The following is a 19437-nucleotide window of genomic DNA, read 5'->3' as shown; positions in this document are numbered from 1 at the left end:
GTACCCCTCTTCCCCCGAGGGAGGTCTGTGTGTCCTCTGCCCTGCTGCGTGTGCCTGCGCTCCAGAATGCCCTGGGGCCCTCGATGGGGCCTCTCCTCAGCCTGAGCCAGAGCTGTCCTGGCCTCTGTGCCCACTGCCCCCGCCCTGACCACATTACTGATGTCCATATTTCCAATGGACAACTTTCCCCAGGACTGCCCGCCCCCTGCTCTGTGCCCAGCTCTGCACCAGCTGCCAACAGGGCCACTTTGCTGGCTGCGAGCCCAACAGGTCCCCATGGCACATCTGTCCCTCCTCCTCTTCCTGGCACAGGGAAGGGGTGTCGCTGCACAAGTCCAGGTGTGGGTGAGCAGTGGTGCAGGAAGCCCCAGAACTCCTGGGCTCTACTCCTGGCCCCAGGATCTCCGAAGGACTGAGAAGTAACCAGGCGTTTCCTGCCCAGAGTCCCAGGCGCTGCCTGGGCGTCCTTGAGCCCCCACAAGGCTCCAAAGGCTGGCCATGAGTTCCTTGCTCTCCCAATATGCACCCTGGCCAGTGGGAAGGCTCCCCACCAGGTATCCCCATCAGCATGCGCAGCTGGTCCAGTGCCCAGCAGATCCACCTCTCTGTCAGTCCACAGACTACTACAACAACCAATCACACCCCCGTGGGACCCAGGGGCCTCGCACTCCGTCACTGCAAAGCCAGCCTCCGCAGGGTCACTGTGCCCCAAGGGCAGCCCAAGTGGCCCTGGGTATTGTGCTGTGTCTGCCTCCCCTGAGCTGTGAGCACCTGCGCTGTCCACCTCACCTCTGCAATGTAGGGTGACGGGGCTTGTCGTCTTGCACTGCTTAGGCCGGGTGCTCTCTCCCTCACCAGCGAGGTGAGAGGTGCTCAGGACACTGGGCTCCTTGGCTGCTGAGGAAACATCAGGCTAACCCAGGGACAGCTCTGGGCAGCTGAGCAGCCACTGTGAGCAGCATAGGGACCGTTACCAACACCCAGAGGGCCTGGCACCATGGGACTTGATGGTCAGCCAGGCAGGGGGCACTCACCACACGATGGCCAGCCGAGGAATGGTGAACATGAGGGCCGGCTCATAGTCGTCGATCATGTCCTGGGTCAGGTACCCAAAGTCCAGGGCCCTGGCCAAGGGAGAAAGGGAAGGAGTGGGGCATCCATGAGGGGGGCAGTGGGCCTGACCCTGGCCTGTGTCCTCCATCAGCAGAAGGGTCGGAGGCTGACCTTTGCCATCCCAACCCTCGCACGTGCAAAAAGGCTGGCGCTAGAGGAAAAGGTCAGGGAGAGGCGGGCTCCGCTGAGCCTCATCTGCCATCTGTCCACTCCCACCACTGCTCCAGGAGGGGTGAAGAGAGCAGGAGTGGCCACCCAGCAGCAGCCTCTGACTCCAGCAGAACAGGGCACGGTCATCCAGACAAAGGCGCCACTCCACCAGGAACTCAAAACAGCTCGCGCCAAGAATAAGCCTGGGACGAAGACATGCCAAACCTGAACGTCCCCGAAGCAAGTCACTTGGAAAACTACGGGAGGTGAGATCTTGGCCCTGGAGTCCATTCAGAAAATGGGACCCTGAGTTACTGAACTAGGCCCTGATTCACCCCCAAAGCCGTGTTCGGCAGGCCGAAGCCCACAAGGCCCCGCTGTGAGGAGGCAGCAGGGAGGGAAGGAGGCTGGATGTCAGCCCGTGCCCACCTTCCCGCGTCCATCCCATCGCACGGCCTCACTTGCAACACCTGTCCTCTGGGCCCAGAGAAAAGGGGGCATGGGGCCAGCCACAGGTGGGAGGGCAGGCCTCTGCCCACCAGCAAGGAGCAGCCCGCGGTGGGAAGGTGGCAGGTAAGGGCATCTCCCAACTAGGCGCAACCCCCAGGGCTGCCCTCCGCCTGGGCCCGGAGCAGGGCAGAGGGGCAGCCCGTCCTACCTCTCCACCGTCTCGCAGAACAGCACGATGACCTCCTGCTGCACGTAGTACTCCCTGGGGGACTTCACGGGCACCATGGCCGAGACGTAGCTGCGGACACAGCAGGACACATCACCACAGGCCAGGCACTGTCCTAGGCTGCCTGGCCTCCCAAATGGGCCTTCAGTTAAAACCCCAGCTCCGGAGGTGACCACGTCATCAGCCTCACAACTACACAGGCCCGACTTCACGGTGCTGTTTAAACCCTAGCTCCTACCAAGGCAGGCCTCCTCCGGGCCTCTCAGCCCCGAGGCCCTGCCCGTGTGAGGGGCATCACCGCCACTCGATGACTGGCCCCCACTACTGCCCACCCCAGCTGCCTGGGTGGGTCAGGCCATGTGGACCTCCACAGCCTGGAGCCAGCCTGGCCAGGCGCAGGGCTCACAGGACGGCCGGGGCGGAGAGTCGGCCTTCTCCCAAGGGAACCTTCTCTTTCCTTCCCAACCACCGACGCCCTTGGGGAAGATAAAAGAAAACAAATCCAAACCCAAACCTCCTAGGGCGGACCCCGTCACTGCCCGGCTGCGCATCACAAGACGCACGACCTTTGCCACCTGGGATGCGGATTTCTGCGTCTGACCTTTTCTGGCCCACCACAAGCACGCAATGTGCCTGGCGCCTTGGGCCTCTCCCAAGTCCTCTCCCCTGGAGGCCCACGGTGGCTGACCGCCCAGACCCCACCTGTGCCATTTCTGCTTACATCCCCTCTCTGGAAAGCCCCGTCCCCCACAGAGCCCCAAGTTAACCACACCACCAGTCGGCACCAGACTCCCCAGCCGTTCCTCCCTACATGGAACTTGCTGGAGATATCAGGATGCACCCCAAAAAGTCGGCCCCCACTAGGACGCATAGGGCCAGGGCGTGACTCCCCATGCCCGGGCCCCCAGGGTCACCTCAGCTCAAACTCGGCAAACAGGACATCGAAGTGCCTCAGCGCTTCCCGCATCTTCTCTGTGTAGGTGCTGAGGTCACGCAGCGCCTGGTCACGGAGGGTGCCCCGAACATCCTCCAGGCTGCGGGTCAGCTCCTTGGCCAGCGGTCGCATAGCCATGCTCTCGAGCTCGCGGTTCATGATGATGGAACCAGCAGCCAGGCACTGAGGACAAAAGAACACACTCAGAATGGCCCTGCCCCCAGGAACCGAGTGTGTGCCCCGAGGCATTTGGCCCACCTTCTCCCTCTGGGCCAGCACCTGGCACTTGCCCTGCCCCTCTGCAGAGGTCCCTGTCAAGTACTGCAACATGGCAGCAGTAACAAATGTCCCTGACTGGGACCAGCATGGTCCCCCTACAGACCTAAAGGGCAAGCCGAGAAGGGAGGGCCAACAGAGCCAGGTCAGGGGGACCCGGTGATGCGACTCCTGTCCCCTCCTGGTCCAGCCTAGGGACGACTGCCCAGAGAACAGGCTCAGTTCTGTGCCCAGGCATGCCTCGCAGGGCTGAGCTGGGCTCCCTGTGCACACAGTCTCCTGGAAGTGACAGGGAGCTCATGGGAACAAGCTCCAGGCCCAGAAAAACCCGACCCGAGAGGAGACCTCGGCCCCTGGCCGGCAACAGTCCCTCTGCCCACTGGCCCCACGTCTGTCCAGGCTCTCAGTCACACAAAGTTCTGCCAACTGTTGTCAGGCCAGTGGGGAGGCAGCCGCCCCCAGGAGGGCCTCTTGCAATGCGGATGCTCACCACAGGCCAGGCACTGTCCAGCAAAAAGCAGGACCAGTCCTCCAGCCAGTCCCCTCCCGCAACAACCATTCAGGACAAGAAGCAGGTTCCCAGGTGCGAGTGGGGAGAAGCCTGCTGGTTCCCAGGTCAGCCCTGCGGGTGGAGCCTGTGGGCTCCAGCTCCTCTCTCCCACCTCCTCTCACACCTCCTCACAGCTGCCCGCTGCCCCAGGGCCCACACCACAGGACAAACACTGAGGCTGAGAGAGGGCAGCCTGCCGGGGCACCCACACCCAACCAGAACCTCGGGAGGATGCGCCAGCCAGAGAGTTCAGAGGAATGGGGTGGGGAAGGTGGGGGGCTGGAGGGGGGAGGATGGGGCACACGGGTGGGGTGGATCCAGAGGTACACGGAGAGATGGCACGGAGGACAGGGACAGCACAGAGGGCAGTGAAGCCCCTCTACCTCCAGAGCACAGTCAAGGGCAGGAGTCGGGATGTCCACACAGTAGGGATACGGGAAGCCCCAAAGCTGGGGGCGTGGGAAGGGCATCTTCCTCTCAGTGCCTCAGTTTCCTCACCAGGAGATGAAGATAAACTCTTAAGGGCTATTGGAAGAAGTGGAAGGTTGAGGCGCCCAGAATCCACATCTCAGCTGTCACCATAGCTAGGGAAAGAGGAGAACTACCTTCTTGATATTGATAAAAAACGACTTTCAGGGGGCTGGGGTTGTGGCTCAGAGAAAAAGTGCTCGCCTAGCATGCGTGAGGCACTGAGTTCGATCCCTGCACCACATAAAAATTAAATAAAGGTATTGTGCCCACCTACAACTAAAGAATAAATGTTAAAAAAATTAAAAAAAAAAAAAAACACTTTCAGGTCCTGGATGTCGGGGGCCTGAGGATCTCATTAAAGCCACACTGGGAACTTCACTGCGTGTGCAGTCTTAAGGCATAGGTCTGTGGCTGTCCCAGCCCCTCCGAGGGCCGTGCGTTCTAACAGGCTCCGACCACACCATCTGCAAACCTGAGCAGGCGGGCCTAGGAGGAGACACCACACCTGCACTTGCAGGTGCCCAGGGGCAGGTCACAGGGAAATGACTGGATAAGGAGGTTCAACACTAGGACCTTGGAACCCAGGTGGCGCAGCTACCTCAGCCCCGAACCACAGCTGGCCAGCCAGGTTGTCATGCCGGATCTCCTCGGGGAACTTGACACAGAAATCCCGAGGGGCGCGGTCCTCGGGGATGCACTCGTCCATGATCTGGTTAATGATGTTTAACACGTTATCCTGAAATAGAAGAGGAGAAAGTGTGTGACTGCCACATCCAGCTGGGCTGTGTTACCCTGGAAAGCACACAGGCCACTGCTGGTTAGGGCTGTGACAGCGACTGAGAAACCCCCACGCCTGCCGCGTAGTGAGAGCATCGCAACGTCACACCACCCCAGGCCTGCTCCCGGGCAGGGCGACCCCAGGTGTCTCCAGGGCTCCCCACTGGCAGGCTGCTCTCTGATCCTGTGCATCTGAAGGCTCTGAGGAACTGTCCCCAGCACGAGGTGCCTTTCACATGGTGCTCAGGGCAGAGCAAGCCCGTTCCTTAGGAAGGTGGTGCCCTCCCCTACGACGGCTCCCTGTGGGCTCAGCACCAGGCCCACCCCTGCGCACCTCTCTGCACACTGTGCAGGTTCTCCTCAGTCAGAACTGGAGAACAGACGGCTAGGCTGACAGACACGCAAAATTCTATTTTTGCTGCTACATCTCCATGTTGCTTTTGTTCACGTGGCAGCCTACAAATCCTACTTGTGTGAAAATGCCACCAGGCAGTGACATCGCAAAGGGACACTACATGAAGCCACCCCTTACCAAGCCCACCCAGAAGGCTGCAAGTTGGCCTGTCCCTGGAGTAGAGTTGAGGCCACCATGTGAGGGGAAGGGCCTCCCCAGCCCCAGCAAAGGTCAGAGCTGTGGGATCTGGGGGTTCAGCAAGCTGGGGACCCAGCAAAGCCCTCGTCCTCCCTGAACTTCAGTCTTCTCCTTGCAGGGGGAGGAGACCCTTCAGGGCCAGGCACCCCCAGGCCATGTTCCTTTGCCCAGACAGCAGCCCTCCTGTCCCTGTGGAGCCAGCAGACAAGGAGCAATGTGTGCAGCCAGCCAGCACCAAGGAGCCGCCCTCCATCCCACGCCCTGCCACCTGGGGCGGGCCCTTGGCCTCTCCAGGCCCCGACCCCATCTGCGAAATGGAAACCATGGTCCTGGGCTGCCGGGGTCTGTGTGAGGGGAAGTCTGTAAACCAGAGCCTCGGTCCTGGCCGTGGCACATCGGTGCACAGCACCTTCTGTCCTTACGGTCCTTCAGAGTGGTTTTACGCTACTCCTTGCACTCAAAATGCAAAGCACGACAGGCTTGTGCAGATGAGAAAACAGTTGCCCTGTTCTTTTCTTGATGATGATATTTTTGGAGAGCATTGAGACAGAAAAGAAAAAAACTGTCCTGTTCTTTAAGTACCTAACATTTGTTCCACAGAATTACATGAACATTGAAAGTCTAATTTTTTTCCTTGAACTTTTTTTCTAAGAGAGAGAGAGAGAGAGAGAGAGAGAGAGAGAGAGAGAATTTCAATATTTATATTTTAGTTTTTGGCAGACACAACATCTTTGTTTGTATGTGGTGCTGAGGATCGAACCCGGGCCGCACGCATTCCAGGCGAGCCCACTACCGCTTGAGCCACATCCCCAGCCCCTCCTTTAACTTTTTAAGCATGAAATCATTCACACACATTCATTACAGGAAGTCTAGAACCAACAGGATAGCACAGAGGCAGGGGAATGACCCTGGTGAAACTACCTGGCAGGCTGGCATATTTTCTCCCAGGACTGCTCCCCCAGCCTTTCCTGGGCAGAGCTGAGCTCTTCCTGTGTGCTTGATGTCACGTTCCACAGCTGACCCCTGCAGCCAGAGCCCATCACCATGGCTCTTCACCAACCCAGTGCCTGAAGGACGGCTCCACCCTGTGAAACACATGGACTCACTCCTCCCAGCCCTGCAAGCCATGTGCAGTATGCAGTCCACACCAACAGAAAGGCTGTGGCCAGCACTGTGGTGCAAGATGTTCCGGAGCAGGACCCACTGACTTCAAGCAATGGAATTACAAGTCAAGAGTTCAGACTACACACGGGCTCTAATTACATGCTGCCAAATGGCTGCCCAGAAAGATGGGTGCTCTCACCCTGGGTGACGCTGACCTGGACATCCCTCCCTTCTGCCCTCTGAGGCTTCAAGAGTGGGGAAACAGAGCCTTCTAACAAAGACAGCTGTGTGCTCTAAAGGAAAGTCTGCTGCGTAAGGAAAGAGCCTGGCCTTCACAATACAAAAACAAAGACCCAAGCAATAGCAAGGATGAGATTGCCAGTCCTTTTTAAGAGGTTTTGGGATAGGAAGGTCCCTTCTTAGATTTCCATGAACTAGTAAACAAATGGTGAGAATAAACAATAGTGAGGGTTCAGTAAGCATCAGCCAGGTCTAAGAGTCAGGGATCAGCACGGAGGCTTGGCTTGCCCAGATGTATGGCAGCCAATGCAGTGCTGGGTCTCACTGCCCACCTGCCTGGCCCACCAGTGCATCGGCTGCTGAGGGCAGGGTCTTTTCTGCACTGACACGTCCCCATGCCTGGAATAGCGCCTGATGCGTGACACCTCTGCAGACACAGCTGGGACTTCTTTTTTTTTAATATTCATTTTTTAGCTGTGTCTTTATTTTATTCATGTGGTGCTGAGGATCAAACCCAGGGCCTTGCACATGCTAGGCGAGCACTCCAGCCAAGAAGAGGGGCAGGAACAAATGTGCCCCACTCCAAACAGCAGCCCCAGACATCAGACACTGGACCAGCCAAGGCATCAGGAAGGACAGCAGATCAGCCCTGCAACCGCCTGGCTTGCTCCCTGGAGGCGAGCTTCACACGTCACAGCACAGGAATGGCAGAGGGAGAGGACAGAGCAGCAGAGGTTCCACTCAGAGAGAGGCTTGCAGGTCAAGGGTGCACCTCGAAGGCTTGGTGCAGACCTAGCAGCACAGGAACAGAGAGCAGCCCCCACAGGAGGAGACCGAGCGGGGGCAGGAGCCACAGGGCCAGAGGGGGCATCCAGCAGGGCCTGCCTGATGCAGAGGAGTCGGCCCTCAACGCAGGACTGATTAATACCTCAGAACAAGGGTTTCCAAGTAACCGAGCATTGCAGGCGAAGCTCAGGAGTACTCACAGGAACACACTGTGGTCATCCCCAGCAAAGTGAAACTCACAAAGTCGGGGGTCCAAGGAAAAGTGACCAGGTGTGCAGTGAATTAAGAAAAATATGAGCCACAATGGAAAGGAGAAGCCACAGTCAAAACCAACCCAGACCTGACCGAGATCTCAGGGTCAGCCTCAGGACACCCAGGCAGTGGTCATAACCAGTCTCCATGTGATCAAAGTTTAGTGGAGACGACGAAGAAATGAAAAGTACCCCAATACTGACTCCTAGAGATGAAAATGCCCAGGTCTGGGATGAAGAGACTCAGCCAGGCACTTTGGAAAGAATGAACAGATGAAAGTGGTAACGGTCACTGTGACGAAGGGATCGTCAGTGATCTCAGCAGGTCCAACAGCAAGTGACCCCCCCCCAAGGACGTGCGGTGGGGAGGGCAAGACCTGCAGGTAGCCACGATAGGCAGACCCACAGGTTCCAGGAGCCCAGGAGCCCAGCACACAACAGAGTGTCCCAGGAAGGGTACCGCCAAATGGCCAACAGCAGGACAAAGAGAAAATCTTGAAGGTGACAAGAACGAGGCACCACCAAAAAAGTGCACTGGGTGTGTCAGAAAGAGTGCAGAGGAGGGCACCCTGCAGACCTGGCGGGAGAAGCAGCCAACTTGGACTCCAAAGCCCACGTCCACCCAAATGCTGCAGACAGCCCTGAGTGACAGGAAGTGCCAAAGGGCGTCCTCTGGAGAAGACAAGTGGCCAAATGGGAACCGGGCCTCTGGCGGCGACCACGGTCAACACACAGAGCCTTCCTGACGGTTCAGGTTCCTTCCCTTGTTTCTTTCTTTCTTTCTTTCTTTTTCTTTTGAGGTAGGGTCTCTCTAAGTTTTAAGTTGCGGAGGCTGGCTTTGAACTTGGGATCCTCCTGTCTCAGCCTCCTGAGTCACTGAGATCACAAGCCTGGGCCACTGAACTCAGTGCTATCCACTTTTTTATTAGGAAAAAAAACCCCAAAACTGTCTAAACAAAAGCACTGCGACACATTGGCCTGCAGTGTGCGAAAGCAAAATGGACAAGCCCAGGACACGGCCCCACAGGAGGACGGGGAAGCCCAGGGCAGGGTCCTCCACCGTACAGAAGCCACATGACATCACAGGGAGGCCTCTGAAGTTATGATGCTCACTAAGTGACCTAAAGCCACCACTGAATAATAAGACAAAGAGCTGGCCAGCAGGCCCACCAGGGAGACAGGGCAGGACCCCAAACCAGAAAGAATGCAAAGAAATTTACCAAAGAAATCAGTGGAGTCAAGGGTCCCAAAGGAAGGAAGGGAGAAAGGGGACAGAGAACGGAAGGTCATATTCAACAATGACCTGAAGCCCAGGAAAGTGAGCCCAGTAACAGGCTGTGTATGACTCTCACGTGCAGGGACACAGTCACAGGCCAACGGTCAGAGAGGTGCCATGTTGCACCTGCCAGGGCCGGCCTGAGTGGCTATCGCAGCCTCCAGCTGCCTCGGAGTAGAGACCCCATGAGGCTAGAGCCACTTGCTGTGGGGGGTTCGAGCATAGGGAGCACAGGACCCCTCGCACTTCCGGGCCTCCAACAGAGCTCAGCCACACGAGTGAGGACAGAGCCCTGACTGTGGCTGGCAAGTCCAGGGCCCCTCTCCCAATAATCGTTAGGACACAGAAAGAAAGGGACAATCATCAAGCACCTAGTAAATTTTAACAATGCTATTAACCAACTAGACACGGCTGGCACTTACAGAGCGTCCCATCCAAGACGGCAGAATGCACCTGGTCCTCATGGGGAACAACACCAGGAAAGACCAGATTCTCGGCCACGAAACAAGCCTTGTAAAGTTTAAGAAGAATTCAAGTCATGCAAAATACACACTCCAGGCTTTTTGTAGAGACACATGTCAAAACCCAGCTATTCAGGAGGCTGAGGCACGAGGATCGCAAGTTCCAGGCCAGCCTCAGCAACTTAGTGAGGCCGTATCTCAAAAAATAAAAAGGGCTGGGGCAGGGGCTGGGGCTCAGTGGTAGAGCGCTTGCCTAGCATGTGTGAGGCACTGGGTTCAATTGTCAGCACCACGTAGCAATAAATAAAATAAGAATCCATCAACAAGTAAAAAAATTAAAAATAAATAAGTAAAAATAAAAAGGGCTGGGGATGCAGCTCAGTAGGAGAGCACCTGTAGTTACATTCCCAGTACTGTTAAAAGAAGTTCACAGTCTGATCGTAGAATTAGAAACCAACAGTGGAAATATCTCTAAATATATGGAAACTAAACACACTTCTAAATAATTCATGGGTTTAAGAAGAAATCAGAGTATATTAGAAAGTATTTTGAAGGAAGTAAAGTAAAAATACAACACATCAAGATCTCTGGGAAGCGAGCCAGGCTGGAGCCAGGGAGGGTCCCACACCGAATCCTGCACCGCACGAAGGTCGGCCTGCCTCTCTCTGACCTCAGCTTCCACCTCAAGAACCTGGAGAGAGAAGAGTAAGGGACCCCAAAAGCCACAGAAGAAAGAGTGGTTGAGACTAGAGCAAAAACATAACACGGGGAAACATTGGACAGCCGAGGAGGCCCCACGTGGCTCCGCTGGGAAGACGGGGAGGTTGACGGCATCCCGCAGTGTGGCCCAGAGGGAGACCAACAGGACGAGCAGACATCATGGGGACCTGCAGGAGCCGAAAGGAATCGACGTGAGCCAGTCCTCTGGACAGATTCGACAACTTAGAAGAAATTTCTTGAAAGATGCTTTCAGAACTCTTCAAGAAAAAAAAAGAACACCTGAAAAACCTCTATATCTGTTCAATGAATCGTGGTTCAAAATCTTCCCATAGAAAAAACTCCAGGGTCTGATGGATTCCCAAGAGACTCCAGCAGACATTTAAGAAGAAACAACCTGCCCACACTCATCCAAAACCCAACAGCAGGGAAGATCTCCTGGCTTGAGCCAAGAGCCCTCACCACGGGACGCACAAGGCCCTGGGCATCACTCTCTGATGCCCAAACCACGCCGGCTGTGCAGCACGTCTCTCACGAGTCCACAGAAACAGTGGACGGGGCAGGCTCAGCTCAGAGGCAGCCCGCCTGTACCCACAAGGTCCTGCGTTCAGTCCCCAGGCTGCAGAAATGGAAAAAAGAAATCTTTTTAAAAAAATATTAGGAAATTGAAGTTAATACATGGAAAGGATAATGTATCATGAACAAGTGGATTTATCCCAGTAACTTCTTTATTTTTTAGTTGTTGATGGACCTTTATTTTTTATGTATTTATAAGTGGTGCTGAGGATCGAACCCATTGCCTCACACGTGCGAGGTAAGCGCTCTGCCACTGCCCAGCCCCAGCCCCAGCCCCGTCATTTCTTTTAATATTGAAAATCAACCAGCGGATTCCTGGGTTCCTCCTGGACCAAGGAAGGAAGGACATCTGGGATGGGGCCCAGGTGACTAGAGCATTTTCAGCTCTCAGAGTGAGCCAGATGTTCCCGTGAGGATAGAGAACCATGATGTGATCTGAATGCTGCACTTTCTTTTTTTTTTTTCCAAAGAGAGAGAGAGAGAGAGAGAGAATTTTTTTTTAATTTAAATTTTTTTAGTTTTTGGCGGATACAACATCTTTGTTTGTATGTGGTGCTGAGGATCGAACCCGGGCCGCACGCATGCCAGGCGAGCGCGCTACCGCTTGAGCCACATCCCCAGCCCAAATGCTGCGCTTTCTTAGTAGATTCTGACCTCTTCTCTTTTGATTTTATTTCTGCTTTTTTTCCTTTCTTTTTTTTTAATCAAATCCAGAGCTTTGAACATACTAGGCAAAAGGTCTACCACTGAGTTACATCCCCAGCCCTTCTGTATTTTATCTTTCTTATTTAATAATTATCCATCATTCATTTATCTTTTGCAGCACGGGAATTGAACCGAGGACACTTCACCACTGAGCTACATCCCTGTCCTCATGAAGTTGCTGAGGCTGGCCTCGAGCGTACTGTGTTCTCCTGCCTCAGCCTCCCAAGCCACTGGATCACAGGTACGCCACCACACCCAGCCCCCTTCTGTGTTTTTAAAAATCTATTTTCACCAAGACCAAGGCCACATGCTTTTCTCTTTGGCACCTTTGTGAGGCTCAGGTGATCCCCTTGTTTCCTTTCCCCTGAGGAATGAGAGTCTCCTCTTGTGCTCCGATCCACCAAGACTCAGACCACCAGCAAGTGACCACACTTGCTTTCTGTTTACTGCATGTGACTGTGGCTCAGTCACCTCCCCTGACTGGGTTTAGTATTCTAATTTGGGAAATAACAGAACTGGCCTGGACAACGCCAAAATTTCTTAAAGTGCTAGAAAATTTTCACTCTAGAAATAGCCATGGTGAGGGCTGGGGCTGTAGCTCAGGTGGTGGAGTGCTTGCCTTGCATGCACAAGGCCCTGGGTTCAATCCTCAGCACCACAAAAAAAAAAAGAAAAGAAAAGAAAAGAAAAAGCCATGGGGAGAAGCCTGGATGTGCACAGAGGCACGGTATCCAGACTCTGGCAGCTCGGCACGGCTCACCAATGTTTCTGCCATGATTGTCGTGTACAAGAAAGAATAAACAAAATAAGGCACATTTTAAAAACAAATTAGGGCTGGAGTTGTGGCTCAACGGTAGAGGGCTCGCCTCGCATGTGCGGACCCCTGGGTTCGATCCTCAGAGCCATATAAAAATAAATAAGTGAAATAAAGGTGTTGTGTCCAACTACAACTACAAAATAAATATTAAAAATAAATAAATAAATAAAAACAAATTAAACTTTAAGACAGTCATCCAACTGCTCCTTTTGCATGGATATTCCTGAGTGTCGTACTGGGACAGATCAGTGGGCGTCGCAGACACGGCCCTGTCCTCACGTCCTGCACCCCACTGTTGGGTAAGGAATGGATAATAACGCAAAAAGTCCATATTTATTAAGTAAAAAAAAAAAAAGAAAGAAACAAAATCAAGGCAATTTACTACATTAAAACAGACGCATGATAATCTCAATAGGCAGAGAAAGCATTTGGAGAAGATTCGGCATCCCCCCTGATAGAACTCCCACCAGGGCCATGAACAGAGAAGACCACAGGCCTGAGAAGGGGACTGGAAAACCCGCTGGCCACCTGCAGGTTCCACAGGCATGCTCCCCGAGGTGACTGAGGAGGGGTCTGCGCCACCTCCTCCACGGCAGTGCCCGGACTGCCAGCCGGGCAAAGGGCAGGGCCGAGCATGCACCACAAAGCAGGGCCTCAGTCAGGAAGAAGAAGCACACAAACACAATTATCTACACAAAAAGTCTAATGGTATCTACAAGAAAGGGAAAAAAAATCCTGCCAGAACTAACAAGTAAACTTAAAAAGGGGTATCATGAAACACAGTCACAGTGGCACGCATGTATAGTCCCCACTGGAGGCTGAGGCAGGAGCACCATCTGAGCCACAGAGCTGAGGCCAGCTTGGGCAGCAGGGATACCCCGTCTTGATAAATAAATAAAATAGACACACACACACTTGTGTGTATATCACGTGTGCATACACATATATAGATAAGTATATGTACATATGTGCAGTTTTCCAGTCTCCTGACATAGTTCCTAAAACCCCAGGACTTTGGAATGGTTAAGTGTCATATGCTAATGAGATGACTGCTGGCTGGACATCCCTAGGGAGCGTCAGGACTGGCTTGGTTACTAGAGAGACCAAGATGGATCAGAGGCCAGACGCTCAGCCTCACCCTGACCTCCAGGCAGGGAGGGGGCTGAAGGCAGAATTGCTCACCCGTGGCCAGTGGTGCAATCAGTGTCACCCTGGTAAAGAAGGGACTGGGTTCAGGGAGCCTCCAGGTTGCTGAGCTGCCTTGCATGCCAGGAGGGCGGCACCCGGCTCCATCGGGGAATGCTCCTGTGCCTAGGACCCTCCCAGACCTCGCCCTGCATCCTTCATCAATATGATGTGAAGGCAGTGCCACTCTGCCCTCCGCAAGCCTGGGACCTGCGGACCTCATGCCCTCTCCAGGCCCTGCCGGGAGGGAACTGAGCTGGCAGGTGCCCAGCCAGCCTCTGCTGCAGACCCTCCAGAGAATCGCTCAGGTGTGGGAAAGCCCACACATCAGGTGTCGGAAGTGTCGTGTGGCTGTGTGAGAAAGGAGAATAGGAAAAGCAGTTTGGTTTGACCTGTATCCCAGAGAAAGGTTTCCATTCATAAGATCAATGTAGCATGTATTTCTATTAGCACCTGTCAATCAAAACCTGAATACACTTGGAACACTGTGGAAAGACGGAAGCACCAGGTTAACTGGCAAGAGCCGTGGGGTGGAGACCTCGAAAACCAAGAGCAGCTCAGAGGTGTGGACAGCTGGGCAGCAGGGGCTCCGGGGTATGCTGGGGCTGAGCCTGTGAGACGTCCAGGGAAGCAGGGAGGCATCCTGGCTGCACACCTGGATCTGGGCAGGAGGAGACTGAGAGGGACGTGCAGGGGTGGTCAGCATAGACATCATGGCCACACAGGACAGGAGAAGGCCTGTGCTACAACCTGCCTAAGTGGCTGGGGAGCAGGGCAGGTCACAGAAGAGCTGAAGGAGAAGTGACCAGTGGGTAGGAGGACAGCCAGGGATGCAGAGTCCTAGAGCCAAGTAGAGGAAGAACATGAAGGAGGAAGTGACCCTTGAAGGGGACAGTGCTGAGGGTCTGGCGACCTCCTCGTCCTCAGTATTCTTACACTGATGCCAGAGACAAGAGCAGAATGCATGTGCTCATGTCAGGGTTTGGCCTTGAGTCTTCCCTTCTGGTCCTCACCCCACCTTGGTGCATAGCTGAGATGGGGCCACCCTCCCCTGGGCCACCTCTCAGACTCACTTAGAACAACACTGTGCCATCAGCACCACCGACCGCTCAACAGAAGACCCAGTAGTAGAGCACTTGCCCAGCATGTGTGAGGCACTGGGTTTGATCCCCAGCACTGCATATAAATAAATAAATAAATAAAATATAGGTCCATCAACAACTAAAAAACGTTAAAAAAAAAGCACCCAGCTCAGAGCGAGGCATGTAAAGGGGACAACAGCCATTCCCAAAGGCCACCACAATCGTCCCAGTTCCTCCCAGGCGGGCTGCAGGGCATCAGCCTCTCTAAGCATCTCTCCTCTGTGGAGCCTCCCTCTGTAGGCGGCTCCCTGGTACCTTCTGCCCTGTTTCTAACTCCTGGGAGCAGGGAGGTCAGCCCAGAGGAACTAAGGATGTCCATCGGAACATCTGAACAGTCATGGTGAATGGAGGCTCTTGCTGACCAGTTCAAAACCTCAGAAACCAAAAAGAAAAAAGCACTCGGAGCCTGAGCTATCCAGAAAAGCCCTCACACTGGAGCAGGCCAAGTGGACGAAGAACAGGGAGAAGGAATGACCCTTCAATCATCGGTGCAGGTCCCCTGAAGACCCAGAGCCAGCCTGGGGTGTGGCCACGCTGGCCACTTTGCAGGGGCCACAGTCACACAGCAACAGTCTGTCCCTGTTGGAGGGCACACACCATCCCCACCTCCCAGGATCTAGGGCCCAGCAAGACCTTGTGGCAGAAGACACAGAGTTTCCAAGCTTCGTCAAGATCTTGGTGGTCACTGGGTGTCTAGTACTCGGGGCAGAAAACTTGGTTGGCTAAGGTATTTTTAGCAGCAGCCTCCAGTGCCATCTGAATTATGCAGCAGCAGCTCACAGCCATGAGTCAGCAGCAAGCAGCTGCGTTGCCCCTGACCCTGCATGCCTGCATCACCAGGAGCAGGCTCACGCCCAGGCCAGCCACTCCCTCCTCCCCACCTCCCTCACCTCCGCTCTCCCCAGGGGTCCAGTGCAGTTTGCCCCCTACTGAACACTCTCCTGCCCAAGAACACCCTCCTCCTGGCTCTGATTCCCCACAGCCCCAGGGTCAACCAAGAAAGAACATCCCTGCAGAATGTAGGCAGATGACAAAGCCTGTCTTTACAAGGACAGCCTGCACCATCCCTCACCACCCCTGGCTGCTCACCTGGCAGGAGCGGAACTGGCTGACCAGTAGTGTACACCGCTGGGGGTCCTTCCGCCCATCCAGGCTGTCCAGCTCCGCGGCCACCTGGTTCAGCTCCTCGTCAGCATAGTAGAACTGGGCCAGCAGCTGTGGGTCTGACCGCTGCAGGGGAGAGAGACACCAGGAAAGTGAGTGGACGGCTAATCACTGGAGAGGACACAGTAGCTGGTGGTCTCTTCCCAGGGCGGAGGTCCCAGGCCAGAGCCTTCTGCACTGAGCAGTAGCTAGCTTTCACATCAGATTTCTGCACAAGGATCTCTAGCAACAACTAGAGCTGGGGAGCAGACCACTGGGGCTTAGGGGCTCTGCCTGGGGGGGCCCACTTAGAGGGCAGCCCGAGGCTGTGGGGTCCAGGCTCTGCCCCAGACCCTAGGTTCTCATCAGAGCCGTGGCCGAGGGGTTCTGGGAAGGGAAGGGAAGATGAAATGGCTCCCAGAAAAGACATTCACAAGTCCAAACAAATGATAAAGATGGTCACTGAGGGAAGTAGCCAGAGTAAGCAACGGATCTTACTCCAAAGATGCAGCCACAGCGCCGCCTGTGCCACTCCCTGCTCTCCCAGGAGCCCCTCGGCCCTCTCAGCACCGTTTCCACAAGGCCAGGAACCCCAGTGCTTCCTGGCAGGAGAGCTCAGCTCAGCGGCGCCACCCACCACACTCACAGGGCTCTGGTCTAGCAACAGCACCCCTTCCCTCGACACCAAGAGAAGCTCCCCTGCCCGGGCCTTGCATGTGCAGCTCTCACGACACCAAGGGCTGCTTCCCTGGGATGGACAGGGATGGAGGCCTTCTGCACAGGAGATGCAGGGGCACGCACCCAGCCACCCACAGGTTCATGTTGCTGGGGTGTTACCGACGCTCTCATGTGCACACACAAATGCAGCACAAAGCCACACTGGACCACCCTGTTCTAAGAACTAGCACGTGGTGGGCCATCTGTTCACCACACACAAGGCAACTTCTTGCACCCCTTGCCTTTCAGCCCCTCCCAGCACGACCTGCCCCTCACCTGCCCCCACCCCTTGTGGCTGTGCCCCAGACAGCCTATTCCTTTGCTGCAGGGCAAAAAAAGTGTCAGTGGCAAGGCCACCATGCCTGGCACCCCCTCAGGGCACTAACCCTGGTCACCAGAACCACCACTTTCTTCTGGCCCCAGGCCCATCAGCGCCCCTCACGATGGTGGGTGAGGGAAGGAGGGACGGCAGGGCCTGGTGTGACCGTCCAGCAGTCTGGGCTTCTCAGTCCACATGCACCCAGCAAGCAAGCAGGCCTCCCTGGTGTTCCTGCAGCCCAACTGTCCTGCAAGGAACTTGGGGCCACTGTGTGTGGCTGCAGGAGCGTGTCCATGTGCGCGAGCGTGTGTGTGCACATGGGCATATGCACACGGCTGCTTGTGACTACTGTGCACAAGTGTGAGCACACTCTGGTGCTCTGGAAGGCGTGCTGTGGGTTGGGTGTGTGTGTGCTCAGGTGGGCAGAGGGCCTCAAGTGGGGGTGGAGCTGACTGCTGTTCCAAATAGTGCCCAGGGCTGAAGCCAAGGCCACCGCTGTACCATCTCCTGCTTTGGCCCGAGGGGCTGCATTCTGTCCCGGAGCCTCCTGGGGTCAGGGTAGACGCTGGGGTAAAAAGTCATCAGCTTTTGCTCCCAACCACCCCTCGGCTGGGGTTCCCTCTGTGTCTAGAGGGCCTGGAAGGCAGTTAAGGGGGGTCAGGGAGACCCGGGGGTGGTGGGGCCTGAGGCAAACAAGAGGAGGCAAAGACACTCTGCAGAGAGACCCAGGCAAGACAACAAGAGCCCACCCAGCACAGCAGAACCTGCCCGAGGCCCCATCTCACCCTACAGACACCCACAGGCTGCCCTGCTGAGGAAGCACGTCCACATCCAAGTTTTAATGAGAAGAGACCCAGCCCAGGGGCCGGGCAGCGCCCTCGCAGGGCAGTGCAGGCCATGAGACCAGGGGCCGGGCAGCGCCCTCGCAGGGCAGTGTGGGGCCATGCGCCCAGGGGCCAGGCAGCGCCCATGAAGGGCAGTGCAGGCCATGAGACCAGGGGCCGGGCAGCGCCCATGAAGGGCAGTGCAGGCCATGAGACCAGGGGCCAGGCAGCGCCCATGCAGGGCAGTGCAGGCCATGAGACCAGGGGCCAGGCAGCGCCCATGAAGGGCAGTGCAGGCCATGAGACCAGGGGCCGGGCAGCGCCCATGAAGGGCAGTGCAGGCCATGAGACCAGGGGCCGGGCAGCGCCCTCGCAGGGCAGTGCAGGCCATGAGACCAGGGGCCAGACAGCGCCCTCGCAGGGCAGTGCAGGCCATGAGACCAGGGGCCGGGCAGCGCCCTCACAGGGCAGTGTGGGGCCATGAGCCTAGGGGCCGGGCAGCGCCCTCACAGGGCAGTGTGGGGCCATGCGCCCAGGGGCCAGGCAGCGCCCATGAAGGGTAGTGCAGGCCATGAGACCAGGGGCCGGGCAGCGCCCTCGCAGGGCAGTGCAGGCCATGAGACCAGGGGCCAGGCAGCGCCCTCGCAGGGCAGTGCAGGCCATGAGACCAGGGGCCAGACAGCGCCCTCGCAGGGCAGTGCAGGCCATGAGACCAGGGGCCGGGCAGCGCCCTCGCAGGGCAGTGTGGGGCCATGCGCCCAGGGACCAGGCAGCGCCCATGCAGGGCAGTGCAGGCCATAAGCCCAGCGGCCGGGCAGCACCCTCACAGGTCAGTGTGGGGCCATGAGCCTAGGGGCCGGGCAGCGCCCTCGCAGGGCAGTGTGGGGCCATGAGACCAGGGGCCGGGCAGCGCCCTCACAGGGCAGTGTGGGGCCCTGCCCTGGGCATAGAGCACAGAGAAACCACGGCCCCAGTGCCAACCTCCCCAAGACTGCTGACGTCAGCTTTTCCCCTCTGTGACTTAAAGACCCGACCAGAACAACTGTAAAGGAGAAAAAGGTTATTGAGGGCTCAAGTCGCAGAGGTCCTAGTTCACAGAAGGCCAGCTCCATCCATGAGGTCAGTAAGGACATCATGGCAGAAGAGTGCAGCAGAGGGAAGCGCTCACATGGTGACCAGAAAACAGAGAGAGACTCCAGCTCCAGAAACCAAGTACGTCCTCACAGCCACACCCCCCGTGAGCCATTTCCTCCAGCCACACCTCTAGTTACCAGCTAATCCCATTAGGGATTAAACCATTGATTAGTTTAAGGCTATAACCCAATGATTTCTCCCCTGAACCTTCTTACACTGAGCTTCGGCAGAACACCATGTATCCAAACCATAAAAAAAAAAAACTTTTGGTGGGCCAGTTCCACCCCTCCATCCCTGCTGAGGCTCCCCAAAACTCTACTGCTGGACAGAGAAAAGCTCTTCAGTAAAGGGGCTCCCACCTGACCCTTGGGAGCAGGGGCTCCACACGTCTGACCACACACTTGCAGGTGAGGAGACACAGTGTCCCATAGACCAAGGAGCAGGCCGAAGTGTTGTGATATCATCAAAGGCAGCTGCACCTGCTGGCCTGCAAGTCCAGGA

At 56.1% G+C, this 19437-nt stretch overlaps 1 protein-coding gene across 2 annotated transcripts in view; it reads right to left on the bottom strand.

Moving 5' to 3' along the window:
• Nucleotides 1–19437, bottom strand: part of Zfyve28 (zinc finger FYVE-type containing 28) — a 141631-nt gene that overhangs the window by 74245 nt on the left and 47949 nt on the right. For both annotated transcript variants that reach the window (XM_046423877.2, XM_046423876.2), the window contains exons 2-6: nucleotides 15889–16029; nucleotides 4769–4906; nucleotides 2854–3056; nucleotides 1922–2011; nucleotides 1035–1124 (exon numbers count right to left, since the gene is read on the bottom strand). In XM_046423877.2, the coding sequence (XP_046279833.1) occupies nucleotides 1035–1124; nucleotides 1922–2011; nucleotides 2854–3056; nucleotides 4769–4906; nucleotides 15889–16029 (662 nt within the window). The remainder of the gene's footprint in view (nucleotides 1–1034; nucleotides 1125–1921; nucleotides 2012–2853; nucleotides 3057–4768; nucleotides 4907–15888; nucleotides 16030–19437) is intronic.

Source organism: Marmota monax, unplaced genomic scaffold, assembly GCF_021218885.2.
Source record: "Marmota monax isolate L192 unplaced genomic scaffold, Marmota_monax_Labrador192_F-V1.1 WCK01_AAM20220418_F8-fsc00009, whole genome shotgun sequence".
Lineage (NCBI taxonomy): Eukaryota > Metazoa > Chordata > Mammalia > Rodentia > Sciuridae > Marmota > Marmota monax.
The sequence above is the reverse complement of the archived record's forward strand: the minus strand, read 5'-3'. Positions and strand labels throughout refer to the sequence as shown.